We start from the raw sequence: 22,402 nt of genomic DNA, 5'->3' as shown, positions 1-22,402 counted from the left end.
TTTCCTAGTTCTGTCAGCCAAGAGAACCCAGGTGACAGCCTGACAACATGGAGCATACCTAGCACCCAAATTTTGGTTTCTATATACTATCCTCACTGAAAGGGGAAATGGCTGAGTCCATATTTAGGGAAAGGAAAGCCCAAGCTGGGGCAAAGTGTAACAAGGTACTTAAAGAATAATGAGGACTTATCAGGAATCATCTTGAAGATGCTCCTACTGGAAAATCTGGAACAATTTCAGCCTCCACATGGAAGAAATGATGAAATTAGAAAATTGCCATTCGGCAACAATCATCAAGGTAAACTAATGGCTAAAAGTTGGACAAGGAACAGGATATTTACATTGCCTCAAAGTATCTCCTCACAAAAGACTTATTACTTACTAATAAGAACAAAATACTTATAATTAACAGAAAGTGGAGAAACCTGACAGACACCATCTTAACCACATGATAAAAGTTAAAATAACTGTGGGGCACACAGAGAGCATGTGCCTCCCAATATAATGCACTGTGAATGCAGCATCGCTCCTATGTTCCACCAAAAATTCATAACTTAAATGTAATCACGGAGGAAAACAGTCAAACCCAATTTGAGAGATAATGTACAAAGTAACTTACGTAAACTCTTCAAAAACGTCAAGGTCATGAGTCAAGGAAAGACTAAGGAACTGTTCCAGATTAAGGAGACTAAAGAGACATGCCATCTAAATGCAATGCAGGCCTAAATTAGATCCTAGACTCAGAATATTATGAAGACAACTGGCAAAATCTGAATGGGGGCTGCTGACTAGATGGGTATCAATGTTAACCACCTGATTTTGATGACTGAAGTATGGAGTCGTCCTTGTTTTTAAGAAATATACACTGAAGAATTAAAGAGAGATGTGGCTTCATGTCTGCAACTTATTCTCAAATGGTTCAGAAAGACAGAAAGGGAAAAAATAAGGCAAATGTGGTAAAATGTAAACTAGAAGTCTGGATGAAGAGTATATAGGAGTTACTTGTACTAGTCTTACAATTTTTCTTTAAGTTTGAAAGTATCTCTAAATAAAGTTTTAAAAACAGACAGCATGGTTAAGGCATAAAATAATAATAGAACTGAAAGGCAGATAGTCCCTACCAGCCATGCCCTCACCACTTCATATCAGTACCAAAGAACATGTTATTTCAAATCCAGTCCTTCAGTTATATCTTTTCTTCCCTAGCTATAAATAAACTAGTACCTGTATGTTGAAAAAAACAGCACTGTAAGCATAGCCCAAAGATAAGAGCATTGTAGAAAACCTAACAGATTTTGTTTTTCTAGACAAGAGTAACCCCTTGTGGAGGACTTGAAAAATAAATCCTTCTAACTTGTGAGAATCTGCTATCAAAATGTTACATCCTGCCCAGCCGGTGTAGCTCAGTGGATTGAGCAATGTCCCATGGACTGAGAAGTCCTCGTTCGATTCCCAATCAGGGCACATGCCTGGGTATCGGGCTCAATCCCCAGTAAGGGGCGTGCAGGAGGCAGCCAATCAATGTATCTCTCTCACATTGATGTTTCTATCTCTCTTTCTCTCAAAAATCAATAAAAAAATGTTAGATACCTTATTATAGTTAATAATTTTCAGCCACTACTTAAAAGGCACACTTTACTAAATAATGTTACCCACAGCCAAAGCCAAAATTCTGTTAATAATACAATAAAACAATTATGCCAAAGGACTATGCTGTGTCCACTGATATTCAATATTCCCATCCCTTTAGATTGCACCATTTTGCCTGTTGTCCAGTCTCCTTGAGAATCTCCTCCTGCAAACTCCTTATTCTCCTCCTCATCAGCTGTCTCAAATCCCCTCTCCCGATTTCTTTTCCTGGTGCCTCAAGTTCTGTCTGTCTCTGGCTGTATTCTAACTCTGCCTTAAGTTCTGTCTCTGGCTGTATTCTAGCTCTGTATTTAACCTCAGCAATTTCATAGTAATCTATAGTTACCATTAATATCTCAAAAACTTCACAGATCTAGATTTTATCTTCTTTCAAGCCATATTTGCAACTCACTACTGGGAGATCATTTCTAAGATGTTCTAGCAGCAACTCAAAATCAACATGTCAAAAACTAAATTTAACTCACTTCCAAAACCTCTTCCTTCTTCTAATGTGCTTCCAATCTTTATAACAGCACCTCTCTCTCCTTGATCACCCAAGCCAGAAACACCATAAATATTTCCAATTCCTTTCTTCCCTCTCTTCATCGATACACATCCAATCAGTCATCAATGTATTCCAACATGTATCTCCCCTTACTCTTTTTCATTTCTTTAGGGCTTGACCACTTCTCACTTAGACCACGGCAAAAACCTCTAAATTATCTCTGTGCTACTACTGTATCTGCCTCTAATCTACTCCTCAGACGACCGCCAGAGTGATATTCGTAAAATAAATTTCTAATTGTATTACTTTCTTGCTCAAAAAAGTCTTCATTTTCAAAATGAAGTTCAACCTGCTGTCCTCCACACTGTGAGACCAAGCTTTACTCACATGCATTTATATTCCAGTCACATTAAACTGACATGACTACTGATTGTTCCCATCTCTCATGTGTTCCTAGATCTAGGAACCTTCTATCAAATTCATCAACTTTAGTCTAAAACGCTACCTCTCCCATATTAGCTCTAAACTTCCCACGAAATCAATCATTTCCTTCACTCTGTGCTACCAAAAGACCCTGTACCTCCATCACAACACTTCTGACATATCTACCTTTCGATTTAATTGTGTTCAAGTTTCCCATCACATTATAAAATCCATGGAAATAGGGACTATGTCATATGCATTTTATTACTTTCCCAAGCACCCAGAAAAGTGCCTTAAGCATGATAGGATCTTAAAAAGGTAGAACAAAACTGAACATACCTGCTGGCAGCTCTCTAAATCGTAGATATTCCATAGACCGTGTAGTCACAAGTGGTTTTTGAGGATAATAGAGAACATGGGCCAATGTATCCATACGAACATGAAAGTTGGTGATATAAACTCCCATAGCCTGCTTACCCATAGCAGACTGGTATGTGTTTCTAGGCGACTAAAGGTAAATATAAAAGGCAACATCAATAAAAATCAAATTATTTCTAAAATAACAGACTCTATAGGTTATTACATAAATCAGTTTATGATTGGTCAAGCTTCTGTTTTATTCTGAAAGATAAGTGGTAACCCTTGGAATAATTAATTATGCTCTTAACAGCAAAACTCAAGAATAAAGCATGTTAAATGCTGATTCTACAGGAGTCCATAGCCTTTTCATGAAAAGGTTTTCCTTTAAAAACTACAGACAAATCTATTTTATTCTACTTCCCCCAATTCCTCACAAATGAGAAGTCAGAAATAGCTACCAACCTGGTTATGATCAGGAAATGGAATAATAGATGCACAGACACCAAGAATCATTGAAGGGTGAATCTCACAGTGTGTATATGTGGAACAATAAGCTACTTCTTTCTCCTGTAAATCATCTGGAGTCATTGCCAGCATCACTGTTTCTTCTTCTAGAGTATCAATATATTCTACTACCCCGCTGGCCACAAGATCCTGCCAACTGAAAAAGAAGAATTCTTTTAATTTCCTTATTTCCTGAACTCCTTTAACTAAGCATTCTACATAATAAAGAGTATTCCTGTACTTATATTTACTTACATAGGAAGAGTTCCAAAACAGGCATTTCATTATTAAAAGAAAGTTACTGAACATAACTATTATTATTAGTCTGTTTTGCTTTATTCTAAAGAAACTATTTGTGGGGGTAGGGGTAAGTATATAAACATACTGATCAAGGGCTGGAGGAATATATACTCAATTGTTAACAGTATTTACTTTTGAAGAGGAGAGTGTGAATTGGGGGCTTTTATCACACATACTGATTTCTCTTTTTTTAAAAACAATAAAAATATATACACTCGCCCTGACCAGTTTGGCTCAGCGGTTAGAGCATTGGCCTTGAGGACTGAAGGGTCTTGGGTTTGAGTCCCAGTCAACTACCTGAGTTGTAGGTTCGATCTCCAGCCCCGGTAGGGATCATGCAGGAGGCAAGCAATCCATGTACCTCTTTTACATCAATGTTTCTCTCTCTTTCTCCCTCCCCAACTCCTTCCCTCACACTCTATCTAAAAATCAATGAAAAAATATCCTCAGGTGAGGATTAATAAATACCTTCCTATCCTTCAAAAAAGATGGGAAAAAATACACATACACACACACACTCGTCACTGGCTGCATGTCCCAGTGAGCTGAATAATCCTGCTGCTCTTCCTGCCAAGACCTCACCAAAATGCTGTCTCAAATGGAACATGTCATGGAATCCATGATGCTTACGTTTCGTAAATTTGCTGGGGATAAAAGCTACTTAACAAAGGAGGACCTGAGAGTACTCATGGAAAAGGAGTTCCCTGGATTTTTGGAAAACCAAAAAGACCTTCTGGCTATAGACAAAATAATGAAGGACCTGGACCAGTGCCAAGACAGCAGAGTGGGCTTCCAGAGCTTCTTTACCCTAATTGCTGGCTCACTATCGCATGCAGCAATGTTTTGTAGTTCACAAAAAACAGAAGGGAAGGAAGGAAGCAGTTACTTCCATCCTGATAAGAGTTTTCCCAATGGGTCACTTAATGAAAATGTGCCCCACAGCTTGCCCCTGTATAAAGATTACATGAGCAGACTGGGACCCTTAAAAAATGTACAAATAAAATCCCACCCCCATTAAACAAGAGAAAAGCCAATTAAAGCCAGATAAGCTTTTGATTTTTATATTGCTTGCATCCTCTTGCCCTCAATAAACAAATTTCTTTTTTAATTCCTAAAAAAAGGTGTTATATTTGTTACTTATTATTAGCTTTTACATATCACAAAGACTTTTATACTTAAACAAAACCTGATAAGTCCCTTAGTTGATAACAAAAATTAACCAAAAAAATGTACTGCTAATGAGTACAATGTTTCTTTCTGGGGTAATGAATATATTCTGGAATCAGATAGTGGTGATAGTTACACAATCTTGTGAATATACCAAAAACCACTGAATTGCATACTTTAAATTCATTAACTTTAAGGTATGTGAATTATATCTCAATTTTTTTCTCACTGCATGTACTTACCTGTAGTTGTTATATTCTCTCTCTTTCAGTTGATCGATATGTCTCTTTTTCAACAGTAGCTTTTGTTTTTCCACAATCAGAAGTGGTCTACAAATACGACCTGCATCTGTATAGATCCGAATCTCCCTCTCTCGAATATCTCTGATCATCGAAACCTAGATATAAAAAAAACAAAACAGTCTCATGGACTTTTATCTTCTCTGTATCACAAGGCTTATTAGCTAAAAATACAATACAACTCCTCATGAATTTCTGGAGAACCAATTACCAAATAAAATGGACAAATCTTAACAGTTTATCATTATTTAATATACTAAAAATCTAGGTATAGCCCTGGCCGGTTTGGCTCAGCGGTTAGAGCGTCGGCCTGCGGTCTGGAGAGACCCGGGTTCGGTTCCCCCTAAGGGCATGTACCTCGGTTGCAGTTTGTCCCCGGCCCTGGTTGGTCATGTGGATGGCAGCCACTCGTGTCCCTTCACATCGATGTTTCTCTCTCTCTCTCTCCCTTCCTCTCTCTCCCTCCCACTCTATCTGTACAAAAGATGGAAAAATGTCCTCGGGTGAGGATTAAAAAAAAAAAAAAATCTAGGTATAATTAAAGATCATATAAAGGGCCCCGGCCGGTTTGGCTCAGCAGTTGGAGCATCAGCCCTCGGACTGAAGGGCCGCACGTCTGATTGCCGGTCAAGGGCATGTACCTCAGTTGCAAGTTCAATTCCCGACCCAGTTAGGGTCATGCAGGAGGCAACCAATCAACGTGTCTCTCTCATATCAGTATTTCTCTCCCTCTCCCTCCCACCCTCCCTCCCTCCCCTCCTTCCACTCTATAAAGATCAATGGAAAAACATTCTTGGGTGAGGATTAACAAAATAAAATAAATTAAAAAATCAAAATAAAATCTTATAAAGGATAAATATATAACCTTGGTAATTACAGAGCTGAACAACAACATCTGGTAATAATATCATATAAGATAAAGTAAAATAAAAAAATATTTCTGATAATCACAAACACTAGTAAATGACAATTTCTTATTTTGCTTCTGATATAATCATATATACTTCACTCTGTAACCTTTCAATAACCAGTTCAATATCATTTTGCCTTGATAATACTTCCCCGGTAATAAGCCTGACTTTCCCACTCACCCTTTAGACCAGTGGTTCTCAAACCTTCCCAATGCTGCGACCCTTTAATACAGTTCCTCGTGTTGTAGTGACCCCCAACCATAAAATTATTTTTGTTGCTACTTCATAACTGTAATTTTGCTACTGTTAAGAACTGCCATCGGATATATGTGTTTTCAGACAGTCTTAGGCGACCCCTGTGAAAGGGTGGTTTGACCCCCAAAGGGGTCGCAACCCACAGGTTGAGCACTGCTGCTCTAGACAAATGGCTTACACCCTAGCTGTCTAATACAGTAGTCACTAGCCACATATCACTACTGAGCACCTGAAATGTGACCAATGTGAAATGAAAAATGCTTAAGTATAAACTACACACTGGATTTCAAAGGTAGTATCAGGAGAAAAAAAAAGTAAAATTTTTCATTAATAATATTCACTTTGATTATATGTTGAAATTGTAATATTTTAGATGTATCAGGTCAAATAAAATACATTATTAAATTTATTTTCTTTTTTTATTTATTAATTTATTTTTGTTACATATTTCTTTTCTTTTTTTTTTTTTTTTTACTTTTATAACATGGCAACCAGAAAAATTTAAACTGAACATACAGCTCACATTACATTTCTACTGGATAGCACTAAAAAATATATTCCTAAAAAATATAAAAAATTTGCAATAAAGAACATAATAATTATTAAAAGCACTGTAGAATTTGAAGTGTGTGTGTGTGTGTGTGTGTGTGTGTGTGTGTGTAAAAAATAAGTCAAGCCCTGGCCGGTTTGGCTCAGTGATTGGAGCACTGGCCTGTGGACCAGAGAGTCCCAGGTTCAGTTCCCGCTAGGGGCACATACCAAAGAATAAATAAATAAGTCAAAAAGGAAACAAATAAAAATTTCAACTGAATTGTCCAGATATAATATATAATCTTGGACGTCAACTACAAAATAAATTGTCAATGAGTCGGGAAATAAAAAAATAGACTGCTATTTCTCTACAAAAGTACTTTTAAAAAGTGAAATGATATCTGGAAACTTTTATTAAAGAAAAGACTGGGTCTATTTAAGAAAGGAAAAGATCTGGATTACTCAGTTTAAAAACAATAGTATGTTATAAAAGCTTTATCAAAAACATCAAGTTCCCCAAAACCAAAGAATCAAAACCTATAAAAAGAAAATGTTCCAAGTTCTTAGCCCACTTCCTGTCCTTAGAAAACAATCTGAGGAGAAACACTGTCTGTGAGCAAAAACATCCTGAGTGGTATTCTCAAGTCCCAGAAAAGACACTGCTTTCAAGTGCGTTGCCTTGAGTCCTTAGAGAATTCCTAATAGACTATAGCTCTATTAACAGAAGGACATAAACTAAGCTGTGTCCTCTCAAAGGCCAAACAGTATCTTACATTCCAAGGGAAACAGGTGTTCTTTAGTACATTTACAGAGAACTATTAACAGGTAAGCTAAACAAGCCCAACAGATGACTCAAATTAGAAATGAGTAAAATGAGAACTTCTGGTTATCAGAAAATATGAAGTAAAAAAAAAAAGTACTAGACTATTTCTGAATTATACACAATTCTCCCACTTAAAGGCTCCCAACATCACTCTCCAATAGGAGATTAAAGTGTCTAGTCCAAAGACACAAGTCTTTGGTCAATATTCAACGTCTACTATGTGTCAGGCACCATGCTCAGAGCGGAAAATACAAAGTCACAGTAAGACATGTTCCCTGTCTCTGAGGAGTTAATCGTGTAGTGAGTGAGTCAGACATCCAAATAGGGGAGTCAGTAAACAGCCTACAGGCCAAATTTGCCCTCACCTGCCTCCTTTAGAAATCCCACAGATCAGCCTTGGCCATTGCTGGACAGTGGTTAGAGCATCGGCTAGCACACTGAAAGGCCATGAATTCAATTCCCAGTCAAGGGCACCTCCTTGGGTTGCAGGTTTAATCCCCAGCCCAGTCAAGGCATGAGAGAGGCAACTAATTCATGTCTCTCTCACATTGATGTTTTTCTCTCTCTCTCTCACTCTCTCCCCTTCCCCCTCCCTTCCTTCCATTATCTCTAAAAATCAATGAAAAAACATCCTCAGGTGAGGATTAACCAAAGAAAAGAAGAAATCCCACAGATCGTGCCCTCTTAATTAATTAAAGACTCTTACTTCAGACACAATGATGTCCATCTGACGCCGTAATTTCCTTAGAGTATTCATAAGTTGTTCAGGATCTTTATGTATTCCAACCCAGCAGCCATTAACAAAAATTTTGGTTGCACTAAAATACAAAACCAAAAGCACACTGCACTTAGTAACTCTATACCAATCTATAACCAAAGATTAACAATAGTTTTTTATTTTTTATTTTTCTTTATTGAAAGAGGAAGGGAAAAGGAGAAAGATAAGAGACATTGATGAGAAAGAACATCGACTGGCCATCCTGCATGCCCCCTACTGGGAATCAGACCCACAACCTGGGCATGTGCCCTGATGGGAACTGAACTGGCAACCTCTTGGTGCACAGGTCAATTGATGCTCAACCACTGAGCCACACCAGCCAGGCAACAATAGCTTTTCAAAAAACCGCATCTGCCTTGGTTGGCTTGGCTCAGCGGTTGCATCGGCCCTCGGACCAAAGACTTTTGGGATCGATTCCGTCAAAAGACACGTGCCTTGGTTGTGGTTTGGTTCAGGTCCTGGTCATGGTGATGGTCGTGTGGGAGGCAACCAATCGATGTTTCTCTCTCCCCCCACCAACTCTATCTGAAGATAAATGGAAAAATATCCTAGGGTGAGGATTAAAAATATACATACATATTGCATCTATACATACTCAGCAATAGCCGCAGGAGAAATTTCTTCTAAATTTTCCATACTCCATTCTTCTAAAAATTCCAGAATTGGAGAAGGTTGAGATCCAACTGAAATATAAGCCATCAGTGCTAAATTCTTCACAAGTCCTACAGCATGGCCCTTGGAATGATAAACAAAGTATTAGTCACACTGATTTAACATACCCATCAGAATTCTTTTCCGTAAACACTTTTCTTTCAAATTGATTTCAGGATTTATTCTTACTTTCTAAGATCAGAACTATCTTAGTTCTAAACCACACTACATGATTAAATAAAAACTCACTCTGAAAGTAATTATATCCTACATAATTACTGGCAGACATTTTGTTCTGAAAATAAATTTTAATGCATTACCTCTGGGGTCTCAGCAGGACACACCATTCCCCACAATGTATTATGCAACTGTCTTGGTTTTGCCAACTTGCCATCTCTACCAATAGGCGAATTTAAACGACGCAGGTGAGAAAGAGTAGAAGCAAAAGTCAGGCGGTTTAATACCTACAACACAATGGCAAATCTTTAAGTTTGGGCATTTCTGTAAAACTATCACATTTTTGGCAAATACTAGAATGATACAGTCATGTTTTTACATAGAACCCACTGAGCATCAAACTGATCCCATCCTTCCTTTCTCAATCTTTCCCTGAATAATCTTGTTTACCCCTATAACTTCCATAACTTAACTGCCCCTTAATTTTATTTTTTATCTTTATTCTTGAAAGTGTTACAAATGTCCCTCCTCCCCTCCCCCCTTAACTGCTCCTTTAAATAGGAATGGTAAATATGTAATGTATAGTTCTAACATACCACCATACCACATAATGTTTTCTTTATGGTCTGTTTCCAACCACTATGTCATTAGTTCCACAAGGGTGGGGCTTTTTATTTGTTTTGTTCTCTGTTGCATCCCAGTACCTAGAATAGTACTTGGCATACATCAGGCACTCAGTAAGTGTTACATGCTACCAATTCACATTCTGTTGACCGTAACAGACATCACTAATCTATCTCAGTACTTTTTCCAGGCTGAGGCCTCGGAATCCAACAAGGCAATTCAATGCTTACAGGATATTAAGCAAGGTAATACAAGTCAGCTAACATTTAGAGGCAAAAAGAGCAAGCAATACAAGCTCAATATACCTAATAACAAATCGCCATCTTCCCCAGCCCTACAATAACCCAAACCTCCTACCTCTTCCTAAGTCTTCCCTCATGGTTAATGGCATGACCCTTCCCCCTAATCTTCCAATCCAGAAATCTCAAAATTGTTTTGCCTCCTCTTATCACACATCAATAAACATCCTGGTGATTCTATTTTCAAATTTTTTCAAAAACCCAACCCCTCCATTCCCAATGTCACAGCAATACACCATCCCCTATCTCTTTCCTATACTACTGCCAACATCTCATAAGTCCCTGCAATGTCCCCTCCAATCTACCCTCCTCAATTACCAGATTAAAACACAGATATGTTCACATCTCTCACGAATTTAAAAAATTTTAAAACAGCTCCCCATCAACTACAGAAGAGCATGCTATTCAAGTTCTTCTCAATGAAGTTCCAAGCGACCTTCCCCTACCAGTGTCCCAAACTCCTGGACTCCCATCAACATTACCCAACACCCTCTTACCTCCACACCTTTGAGCACGCATTGCCACAGAATGTAATGCACTTTCCCATTCTGCTTTGTCTGCTGAAATGTTACCACTACAGTACTATAAAAGCCATCTGACCCAACTCCAGAAAGAACTATTCTCCTTTCTCGACTCTATGGAGTTTTCCATCACTTAACTAATCAATCACAAAGTCTTACAAAATGTACTTCCTAAATATTTCTCAAATTTGACTCCATTCTCCATCTCTACAAGACTGCCCTAGGCCAGGCCCTAGTTATTTCTCACTCAACCTGTTGCAACAATCTTCCTCCAACAGCTTTACCCTTCTCAAATCTTTTCTCTACACTGTCAATTACTGTGAATCTATCTAAAAAACAAATATAAACACGTCACTCCCCTCAATGAGCTGTTCCCAGTTCTCTTTTCCAACCCCATCTTCCTAACTCTCCCACTTTGATTTGAAAATCCTAGCTCCTCCTATTCACACTCTTTCCTCTCTCCCTCCATTTGTTCAGGATATCAAGAAATTTTCTCCAATTTTCCCGTGAGCCACTGGTTCTCCACCCCTCCCAGGTTTGGACTACTTCCCAATTACCCTTCAAGATTCAGCTCAGGTGTTACCTGCTGAAGAAAGACTTTTCACTCTCTCAGGCTGTGTTAATGCTTTTCTCCAGCCTTCCCACAGAGTGGTTGTGCACATCTCTCATTATAATACTTACTGTACCGTGTTGTAACTATCTGTTTACATCTATTTATGAGTACAGATGGTAAATTACTGCAGATCAGGGATCATGTTTTATTCATCTTTGCAACTCCAGTGTGTGGCAGAGTGCCTGGCTCATTAAAAGTCCCAATAACCATTCACTGAACTGAACTAGCAACGTGGCATTTATTATAATGCATCTCACAGACTAGTGAGCTGTATATTGCGAAACTGTTTCTCTGATAGATGGAATAGTATCTCATTCGTGTTTATGAATCCAGCATTACAAATACTGAGTATACTCAATAAATCCTTACTAAATTAAAAGGAACTAGAAATTTAACTTTGCTATCTGAAAGCTTCCCAGAATTCCTCAGAGCCTCTGGATTTCTAGGAATCAAGCACTTGGAAGTTGGTGTCTGAATGCCAAATTAACCAGGTGATGCTGGTACAAGCTAGTTAAAAAAAAAAAAAAAAAAAAAGGGCAAAGAGGCCAAGATCCAAAAAAAAAAAAAAAAAATTCTATAAAGTTAAACATGTACATTAGAGATTTCAATCTTCTATAAAATATATATAGAAAAATATTTTTAAAAACACCTCGTGAGACATTCCCCCATTATTCCATCTGACTCACTATTGCAGTCACTGTACATACAACCAGCCAACAAAGAAATCAGTTCTAGAACTACCATATTTTCTTAGTCAACTTCTAACATGAAGCTTTTAAGACAAAAATTTCACTAACATGGACTATCTCACCTCCCAGGCAGCTACTCTAATTTATTAGCTATCTTGATGCATGCCAAAACCTTAAGTCTCTCTTAGTAATAGTAGTAGCTAACTGAAGAAAACTTTCATTTTCATAATTCAAAAGCCTCCAGTGCTCTTACATCTGACTAAGGAGGAAAAAAAGAAAAATAATTTACATTCAAAGAATGGAAGAACCTATTAGTCACATAACATTTTCTAATCAAGCCTGCAGTCACAGTCAATATCCCTACCTGAGATACTCCTGCTCTGGCTTGATGAGCTTTCTTTTGGTCACCCCAGTTTCCAGTGGCTAAAGAGTATTTTAGGCCATCAGATATAATCCTCGTTTTAATTGCCAACTCCAAGTTAAAGTCCTTTCCTCGGTCAATAAACTTCTGTGCATAGATCCGCACTTCTTTAAGCAAATTCTTAAACATGCTGCCAAATAAAATGGTAGTTTTAAACATGTAAAGGTCTACAATATTCATTCTCACAAGGATAATACTGCCCATAGGGGACAAAAAGTGGTTGGAGTAGAGAGAGGTGTTCTTACTCTTTTTATGTATAAAGCACAGGTGTACATACAGTACATAAACATATACGGAGAGCAATTAGGAGAAAAAAATGTCAAGAGGCTCTTTAGTAAAGTGATAACAAAAAAAATACTGAAAAACACTACTACACACTAAATAACAGAACATGTACAAAACATTGATGATATCTTATTTTTGTTAAATTGTCTACATGTTATTTTTAAAAATAACTCTCCTAATTATAAAAATATATGTTCATTAGAGAATGAAAAATGTAAAAACATATTTAAAATAAAATCAAAACCACATACAACCCCAATAATGTGAGACAATCATTGCTAGCATTTTGACAGAGCTCCCTACATTTTGTTTTTATAAAATGTAAAAGCAAGAGTAATGTAAGCTCCAATATCAGCTCTTAGAAAATCAAGGCAGTAATTCAGCTTTTTCAAAAGCCTTGCAAAACTACCAGAGGAATAAAGAAAATGGAAGCAAGCACTATAATAAATTGTCTTCACAAACTTTAAATTTTTAAACATGAAGCAGAACTAAGTGTAGGCAAGTGGCAAAGAGAATGTAGTTAACTTCATATGCACCCAACATGGATGCCAAGATAGTTTAGCATCTCCACATACAATGACCAATCCAAAGTGAAATCTCTCTACTTTTACTAATGTCATTTTATAATTCCTTACCCTCTAAATAAGAATGCAAGCAGTGGTCCAGCAAGATCCAATCTTTTGTTTCCATAGTGATCTCTGTCATCTAATTCTCTTCTACCCAAAGCTGCTAGAAGTAACCTATGAACCATGTACCTTAAAAAAACAGATTGGAGAAAGAAAACACATGGCTTTAGCTTTTTAAAAAATTTATATATTAAAAACATCATGTTTGACCTTTTTTTTTAATTTTTTTTTTTTATCCTCACCCGAAGACATTTTTCCATTTATTGTTCAGATAGAGTGGGAGGGAGAGAAAGAGAGAGAAACATCGACATAAAAGGGACACATCGAGTGGTCGCCACCCATATGACCCAACCAGGGCCGGGGACAAACTGCAACCAAGGTACGTGCCCTTAGCGGGAACCAAACCCGGGTCTCTCTGGACCACAGGCTGACGCTCTAACTGCTGAGCCAAATCAGTCAGGGCGACATTTTGAACTTTAAGGAAAACTTTATCGCAATTATATATTTTGCAAAGAATTTAAAACAATGAAATTTAACATACCCCAAGAAATAAGCCTTTTTGGTCTCACAAAAATCACTGACACCAACATGAGGGAGCATTTCTTTCTGTAAGACTTCTTTTGCATATTTAATTCTTTTCTCTTTAGTGACACCAGGCTTTGCCCCTCTTGAGCCAATGAAATTTAGTGCAACATTCTGTTCTTGGATGACAAAAGCTTCATCAAGAGAAGGTTTAACCTATCAGATAATTTAAATAAAAGTTATTTTAAAATTCATATTCTCATCTTAAAAATAAGTCCATTTATAACATGTTATCTATCCCTATGAACCTAATCAATTATGCAAATGTCTTTTGTGTTTTTTAAATGTTTTTATTGATTTTTTTTTTTTTTTTTTAGTGAGAGAGAGAGGGAGAGAGAGAGAGAAACATCAATGTGAGAAAGAAACATGGATCGCCTGCCTCCTGGAGGCTCCTCTAGTGGGCATCAAGCCCCCAACCCAGGCATGTGCCCTGACAAGGAATCAAACCAGGACCTCTCAGTCCATGGGACGACGCTTAATCCTCTGAGCCACAGCAGCCAGGCATACTATGCAAATGTTTTGAGAAAAATCAAGGAATCCAAAAATCTTAGACCTTGAAGACACTTTAGAGATCTAGAGGTCTCTAACAAAATCCACTGATCAGCACTTTTAAGAAAAATACAAATAATTCCATTATAAAAAGAATAGTGTTTCTTTTTGTTTTTTTACATTTTAATAAATAATGGCAAAATAAAGTTTCTTCCAAATATCTAAAATCAATTTAGAGAAGTTTAATAATCAAATCAAAATTTACTAACCTACAAATTAATAAGTGTGCTACATTGTTTTAAACCTAGGTTTAATAGGTTTTTTATCCTATAAATAAAACCGCTCAAGTTTTTTTTGTAAAAGAGAATATATTAAAGGCAGATTGTTATGGAGACCTACATTCCATAACTGCCACTACCTACCTATGGTGTCTGAGCAACCGTGTAATCAGTTTCCTCATCTACAAAGGGTCTAGATCAAATAATCTCTAAATTCTACTCCAGTTCTAACATTCAAAAGTTCCAGTTTTACACAATGAGCATGAGAAAAAAGGGGCAACATTTAGTAACTATGGCCCCTGTAAATACACTTTAAATCCTATCACATATACTGACAGCGATTTCTGCCTTTGACTTCCTATGTCTAATTATCACTGACTCACAAATTTAAACATCCAAATTCCAACCATAGGACCAAAGATCAGGAAAAGGTCAGGTAAACGAGTCAAAGAGCTACAGTATGGTAAACAAAAGTGACCTTTTTAAAGGAAATTGTCATTGTTATTAAACTGTTTTATTAAGGTTAATATGGATTTGGAAAAAGGATTAACAATAATCTATTTTCAGAGGAAAAAATTAAAGCACTTTTGCAAAGTGAATACTTGACTCATAGACTCGTAAAATTTTACTTAAGCCTAGTAACAGCTTTAGGAACAATAATTTTCAGAAAGACAAGATACACAAAGCAAATCAAGTTTTTTTTTTTATCCTCACCCGAGGACATTTTCGCATTCATCTTCAGATAGAGCAGGAGAGAGAGCAGGAGGAAGAGAGAAAGAGAGAGAGACAGAAACATCAATGTGAGAGAGACACGTCGAGTGGCTGCCACCCACACGACCCCAACCAGGGCTGGGGACAAACTGCAACCGAGGTATGTGGCCTTAGTGAGAACCAAACCCGGGACTCTCTGGTCTACGGGCCGACACTTAACTGCTGAGCCAAACCGGCCAGGGCAGGTCTTTCACTTTACTAAGAAAAGTCCAGTTTGAATACTGTCTGAATCCAGTTCAAACCATATAGTTTTTAGTTTCTTTTAAATGCTTGAATACTTATTATTAAGCTTTTTTTTTTTTTTTTTTTTAAAGCATACCACTACTGCCCTGGCTGGTCTGGCTCAGCGGTTAGAACATCGGCCCATGGACCAGAGAGACCCGGGTTCGGTTCCCGCTAAGGGCACGTACCTCAGGTGCAGTTTGTCCCTGGCCCCAGTTGGGGTTGTGTGGGTGGCGACCACTCGATGTGTCTCTCTTCACATGGATGTTTCTCTCTCTCTCTTCCCCCCTCTCTTCCTCCAGCTCTATCTGAAGATAAATGCAAAAATGTCCTCAGGTGAGAATAAAAAAATAAATAAAGTATACCACTACTGGTGAAAGCTTAAAGTGAAATCTAACCAGAACACATTTTTCTCACAGACCCATATCAAAAAAACACTCTACTAACTAAAATGTACTCCTATTCCACTTTGTAACTTTGTGACCGATAATTAGCCTGTATTTTACCTTATTTTTCTGTAGTCTTAAAGTCCCTGGACAATTCAAAACAACTTTAAGACTATTGACTACTATTTATTGAGACAAAGATCATTAATGGAAAAGACTACTGATAAGGAAATGAATTTATCTAGAATCTAGACTCAAAGAACCTTCCCACAATAATCTAACTTTACAATAGCAGAAGCTAACAGGCACCTCATTGTAGAGATAACATTACAAATAATGGGACAAAATGACATCACATGACCCCTGATGCACTGTCCTGGGATGTGCACAGTATTATTTCTGTATTTTCCTGCCAAAAAAATGCAAAAATCTAATAGAATCATGAGAAAATCTAAGAAAAAACAAAATTAAGGGAAATTCCGCAAAAGATATAAATGGCTATCCTCTCCAAAAATTTCAATGGTGTAAATCACTGAGGAAAAGAGACATAAAAACAACATGCAATACATGATTCTGGACTGGATTCTGACCCAGAAAAATAAATGCCATTAAGAACATCAGGACTACAGGCAAAAATCTGAATAAGATCTGTGGATTACTAGAATTGTACCTAAGTTAAATGTCCTGATTTTGATTATGATATGTAAGTGAATGTCCTGGTTCTTAGGAAATATACACTAAAGTTATTTAGCAGTAAAGGGACATGATCTCTGAAACACTCTCAAATGTTCCAGAAAAAAATAATATGCATATAAAGAGAATGCTAAAGCAAATGTGCCAAAGGTAACAACTGGTGCATTTGGGTCAAGAGTATACGGGAGTTCTTTGCAACTTTCTGTAAGTTTGAAATTACCTCAAAATAAAAAGTTGAAATGTAACAGTAAATGGCATGAGTTTTGAGACAAGTAAATTGCTCTTCAGAGTGGCTTTCTACTTGTTTTAAGATTAGCAAAAGCTCTGGCCAATGTGGCTCAGCTGCTTGGATCATTGTCCCAGTCTCGGGTTCAATTCGTGGTCGGGGCAACTGCAGGAGGCAACGAATTGCTGTGTCACTGTCACACCAATGTTTCTTCCCCTCTCCCTCTCCCTTCCTATCTCCCAATAAAAGCATGTCCTCAGGTTAGGATTTAAAAAAAAAGATTAGCAACAGTCAGTAACTTTAAATCTCTTGTAAAACACTATGAATATATTTTGCTTACACATTACCATTTCCATCATCTCTGGATCTTCAAAATCATAAATAATATGCTCTAAAATATCTCTGTCAGACACAAAACCTAATGCTCTGAAGACAATAATGATGGGAACTTCTTGCTTGATATACGGTAGAGTTGCCACAATACGCTGACCAATAGCACTCTTTTTTGCACCCTAGAAAAATAAAGTATCATTAGAATATGAGTACACAGAGATCACAGCCAAAGGAAAACATCATGAGAACCATTTTATATACATGTTCATCACTGTATGTATTTCAAAAGAATTCTCCTATTCTAAGGAATGGCTGGTTTTCAAAGTCGCTAGAACAGACACACTAACTTTATGGGCAGGCTGGTCATTTAGACGTGAGAAAACTTTTATTCTCTACTATGTGCCTGCCAAGATTCTCTCAGAATTACCCAATACTGTATTTGGAAATGACTTTTGGCTGCAAAAGTATATGAACACTGACCCCTTACCCTCTCCATACATCAAAAAACAAAAACCTCTAGAATAAAGAAACAGACAAGGAGTCAAAAAGAGAATATGGAAAAATGTTTAAAAATGCTAAACACAGAATGAAAAATAAGTAGCTCAGAGCTGGTCTGTGTGGTATCTCCTTATTTGAGTAAACAGCCTCTTTCACAAGCTTCATTTTTTCCCTATTTCTCTCACCTTAATTGTACACACATTCTGTAACTAAGTAAAAGTTACTAGCCTACACTGGCATACAAACACTCTTGTCTCAAAACCCTACATTATCATGATCCCTCTAATAAATTTCTGTTGTCTTCCCCCTCCTACTTCGGGCCTCCATCCTTAGAAACCCTATCCCATCTCATACGTATTCAGTAACAAATTTTCATAAATGATATCTAAACCCTCATCTTGATCTTTTTCCTGTACCCTCAACTCTCCTATCTCCAACTACCATTTGGTTGTGTCTATCCATTATTCCATTTACATCAATTCTTGAAAGTTATTTTTTCAAAAAACTCAGTATAGAAACCATAGAATCTTAAATAATCCATCTTCATTTATCAAACCTATCATTAAATCCTGATGATTTTCCTTTCTCTGCCTCTAATTAACACATTCTACCCACAGCTGACATGATACTCTAATATGTTGTGTTTATCTTTGCCCTCCATAACCCAGGCCAACGCTTATCAAAAATAAATGTATGTCATGTCCTGGCCGCTTCGGCTCAAAGAGTCGCGGGTTTGATTCCGACCATGGGCACATAAATTGGTTGTGATTCAGTCCCTGGCCCTGGTCAGGGTCATGTGGGAGGTAACTGGCCAATGTGTCTCTCTCATTGATGTTTCTCTCTTGAGTCGCTCTCTCTCCCCCCCTCCCACTCTGTCAAAAGATAAATGGAAAAATATACTCAGGTGAGGATTTAGAAAATAAAAAGTAAATAAAATGAAATAAATGTACATCACAACCACCTGGGGATCTTTCCAAACACTGTACTTGGGTCCCATTCCACCCCATTTACAAGTAAAAACCTTTTAATTAACACCTAGTCTATTTAACTTCAGGCAGTTACAACTCTAACCTTCAAGTTTTTTAAATCTTTGCAAGACTTATAAAAAGTGGAATTTGACTCAGCAGAACTATTTGTAAGAGCACAGGACTGGAATCCTAAATGACCCCCATGAGAGAAATAAATTATGCTACATCTGTATATGAAATATCACAGCTCAAAAAGAATGACCAAGTACTGATCTAAAGATGTTTTGAAAGGATACCAGCAAAGTGTATATGGTATGCTCCCACTTGTATTTTTTGCATTAAGACTATTTCTGCACTTATTCCTAAGAAATTATCAAACACAGCTGCCTCTAGGGAAGAGATCTGGGAGTCAAAGACAACTTTCCTTTTTCTTTATTACTTTTTTTTATTTTTTAGTGAACCCGGGTCTCTCTGGTCTGCGGGCAGACGCTCCAACCGCTGAGCCAAACCACCCAAGGCAAAAAGACTACTTTTATAGTATATCCTTTCTTGTACTTCTTGACCTATTTTAACATGCATGTATGACTTATTCAAAAAAACTTTAATAAAAATTGTACATGGCCTGGCCAGTGTGGCTCAGTGATTGAGCGTGGACCCAATCACCAAGTGGTCACCACTTCGATTCCTGCTTGGGTCACATGCCCAGGTTGTGGCCCCAATCCCCAGTGGGGGGCATGGAAGAGGTGGCCAATCAATGTTTCTGTTTCTCTCACCCTCTCCTTCTCTCTCTAAAATCAATAAAGCAAAAAAAAATTTGTTTTAATGTACATGAAATTAAATAGAGGTAATTACAACTACTTTCTAAAATAGTTGTAAAGATTAGATCAAGCAACCTGAATAACATTATTGGCATACAGCAAACATTCAAGAAATGATAGCTATTATTAGATGACACTACTTTTTTTATTCCTCACCAGAAGATATTTTTCCATTTATCATTAGATAGAGTGGGAGGAAGGGAGAGACAGAGAGAGACACAGAAACATCAATGTGATAGAGCCACATCAACTGGCTGCCTCTTGCATGACCTGGCCAGAGCCGGGGACGAACCGCAACTGACGTACATGCCCTTGACTGGAATCGAACCTGCAACTCACTGGTCCGTGGGCCAACACTCCAACTGCTGAGCCAAACTGGCCAGGGCTAGATGACATTATTTTAAGTAACATGCCTATGGTAGGCAGCTTCTAAGATGGTGCCTGTTGATCCCTGCCTACTATCATCACCTGTGTAATTCCCACCCACTGAGTTGGGGTACTGAGTTGCATATAACAAAAAGAGTATGGCAAAAATGACAGGATGGTGTTTCCATTAAAGACTGTGATTTCCACACAGCCGGTGTGGCTCAGTGGATTGAGCGTTGCCCCAAGGACTGAGACGTCCCAGTTCAATTCCCAGTCAGCGTACATGCCAGGGATTCAGGCTCAATCCCCAGTAGGGAGCATGCTGGAGGCAGCCAGTGTTTCTCTCTCAATGTTTCTTTCTCTCTCTCTCAAAAAAACATATTTAAAAAAAAAAAAAAAAAAAAAAAAAAAAGATCATTATTTCCACCTTGCTTATACACTCTGGCTCTTCTCAGTTATTCTTCTGATGAAGCAAGCTGCCATGTTGTCAGCTGCTGTATAGAGGAAACCCACATGGCAAGGAACTAAGAAAGGCTTCCAACCAAAGGCCAGCAAGGAACTAAGACTCTCGGTTCAGGAGCCATGGTGAACTGAATCCTGCCGACAACCACATGAATGAGCCTTAAGATGACCACAGTCCAGGCAAACACACCGACTGCAGCCTTGTGAGAGAAGTTCAACTAAGGACCCAGCTAAGCCACACCCAGAATCTGGACTTATGGAAACTGTAAAATAATATATGTTGCGCCCTGGCTGGTTTGGCTCAGCAGTTAGAGTGTCGGCCTGTGGTCCAGAGAGACCTAGTTCGGTTCCCGCTAAGGGCACATACCTTGGCTGCAGCCCTGGTTGGGGTCATGCGGGGGGCAACCACTGGATGTGTCCCTTTCACATCGGTGTTTCTCTCTCTCTCTCTCCCTCCCACTCTATCTGAACAAAAAAAAAAGAAAAACATGTCCTCGAGTGGTAAAAAAATATATATCTATGTTGCTATTGGAGTAATTTGTTACATAGCAATAATAACAAAATGCCTATCATATAACATTGATAATATGTTCAAGAAAAGCATTCTAAGAATGCAGTCTGGTAAATGACAAAAAGGAATAAACCCAAATAATATCATATCCAAGTCCATACCTGTCCTCCTCTTGCCAGCATGCTAACCCAAATAGTACTGGTGGGTCGGGAAGAATTCTCCAGACATGATCTACACTCTCCCGTGTAGGCATATTTAGAATCCTTTTTGGCAAACACATACACTGTGTTTGTTGCCATTTTCTCTTGAGCAATCAGAACCTATATGGACAATACAAAAGTAATAGCCATAAAACCCACAAGGTCCTTGAAATAGAAAGAAAAGTGAAATCTGTATCATAATTTAATCTAATCATATAGGCTCACTGAAACATTAATTCTTGGACTTCATAAATTCCATTTTGCATAAATACTTCATAGAAACATGTAAGCTCAGACTATATTTCTAGTGCATATTATATAATACAGCTAAATAAAATTTTGGTTTATAGACGTTTAACTGTCACCCCCAAAAATACTTCAAATGCGACTTTTGGAATATTCCATATAAGAGTTTACGTTTTAATTTCAACTTTCATAATTTAAATCTTAATCACTATTTTGTGAGTTTTTTAAAGATACTACTACTAGCCCTGACTGGGTAGCTCAGTTGGTTAGAGCGTCTCAATATGCCAAGGTTCAGGGTTCAATCCAGTCAGGGCATGCACAAGAATCAACCAATGAATGCATAAATAAGTGGAACAACAAATTGGTGTTTTTCTCTCTTCTTCCCTCCCTCCCTCTCTCAGATCAATTTTTAAAAAGTAATACCTTTTCTGATCCATTAATAATGAAATAGCCACCAGGATCCAAGGGGCATTCATTTAACTCACAAAGATCACGATCGGTTAAGCCATTCAACAGGCAGTAAGTTGAACGCAACATAATTGGAATTTTTCCTATAAAAGTTTTCTGATGCTGAGTCTGAAGTTGTTCTTCACCTTCTTTAATGACCGTTTTTGTTATATCAACATAAAGTGGAGCAGAATATCTTTGAAAATAAAAGTAGAACATAGTCAAGTAATAGTAAAGTATTTGCTAAAACTCTCAACTAGTTAAAATTATATTTCACTATCAGCTGCTGGAAAAAATCTTTCTTACGTGAGATTTCGTAATCTGGCTACATTTGGCATCATCGGAGAAGGAGCACCATCTCTTTCCCAGTGGGTAGGCTTGGAGAGATAAATTTGTTCAAACTTTAGCAAATATCTTGGCTGAAATAAAACAAAAAAAAATACATAGAGGGTAAATAATTTTTTCATAAAAGTTTTAATTATTCCATTTCAATCGACATTAACATTTTGAGTAGA

At 37.6% G+C, this 22,402-nt stretch overlaps 2 protein-coding genes across 3 annotated transcripts in view; one reads left to right on the top strand and one right to left on the bottom strand.

The window, feature by feature from the left end:
* POLR2B (RNA polymerase II subunit B) overlaps positions 1 to 22,402 on the bottom strand; it is a 54,957-nt gene that overhangs the window by 20,255 nt on the left and 12,300 nt on the right. For both annotated transcript variants that reach the window (XM_036261883.1, XM_036261892.1), the window contains exons 4-16: positions 22,194 to 22,306; positions 21,864 to 22,083; positions 21,156 to 21,314; positions 17,386 to 17,550; positions 13,933 to 14,129; positions 13,401 to 13,520; positions 12,424 to 12,610; positions 9,457 to 9,600; positions 9,081 to 9,220; positions 8,414 to 8,525; positions 5,131 to 5,285; positions 3,380 to 3,578; positions 2,897 to 3,065 (exon numbers count right to left, since the gene is read on the bottom strand). In XM_036261883.1, coding sequence (XP_036117776.1) covers positions 2,897 to 3,065; positions 3,380 to 3,578; positions 5,131 to 5,285; positions 8,414 to 8,525; positions 9,081 to 9,220; positions 9,457 to 9,600; positions 12,424 to 12,610; positions 13,401 to 13,520; positions 13,933 to 14,129; positions 17,386 to 17,550; positions 21,156 to 21,314; positions 21,864 to 22,083; positions 22,194 to 22,306 — 2,080 coding nt within the window. The remainder of the gene's footprint in view (positions 1 to 2,896; positions 3,066 to 3,379; positions 3,579 to 5,130; positions 5,286 to 8,413; positions 8,526 to 9,080; positions 9,221 to 9,456; positions 9,601 to 12,423; positions 12,611 to 13,400; positions 13,521 to 13,932; positions 14,130 to 17,385; positions 17,551 to 21,155; positions 21,315 to 21,863; positions 22,084 to 22,193; positions 22,307 to 22,402) is intronic.
* On the top strand, positions 4,308 to 4,689 carry LOC118636510 (protein S100-A10-like). Its single transcript, XM_036271620.1, is given in 3 exon segments — positions 4,308 to 4,539; positions 4,542 to 4,559; positions 4,562 to 4,689. Coding segments are annotated over 3 exon segments (378 nt in total).

This window comes from Molossus molossus, unplaced genomic scaffold, assembly GCF_014108415.1.
Source record: "Molossus molossus isolate mMolMol1 unplaced genomic scaffold, mMolMol1.p scaffold_m16_p_1, whole genome shotgun sequence".
Taxonomy (NCBI): domain Eukaryota; kingdom Metazoa; phylum Chordata; class Mammalia; order Chiroptera; family Molossidae; genus Molossus; species Molossus molossus.
Note: the sequence above shows the minus strand (reverse complement) of the source record. Positions and strands in the feature narration are given on the sequence as shown.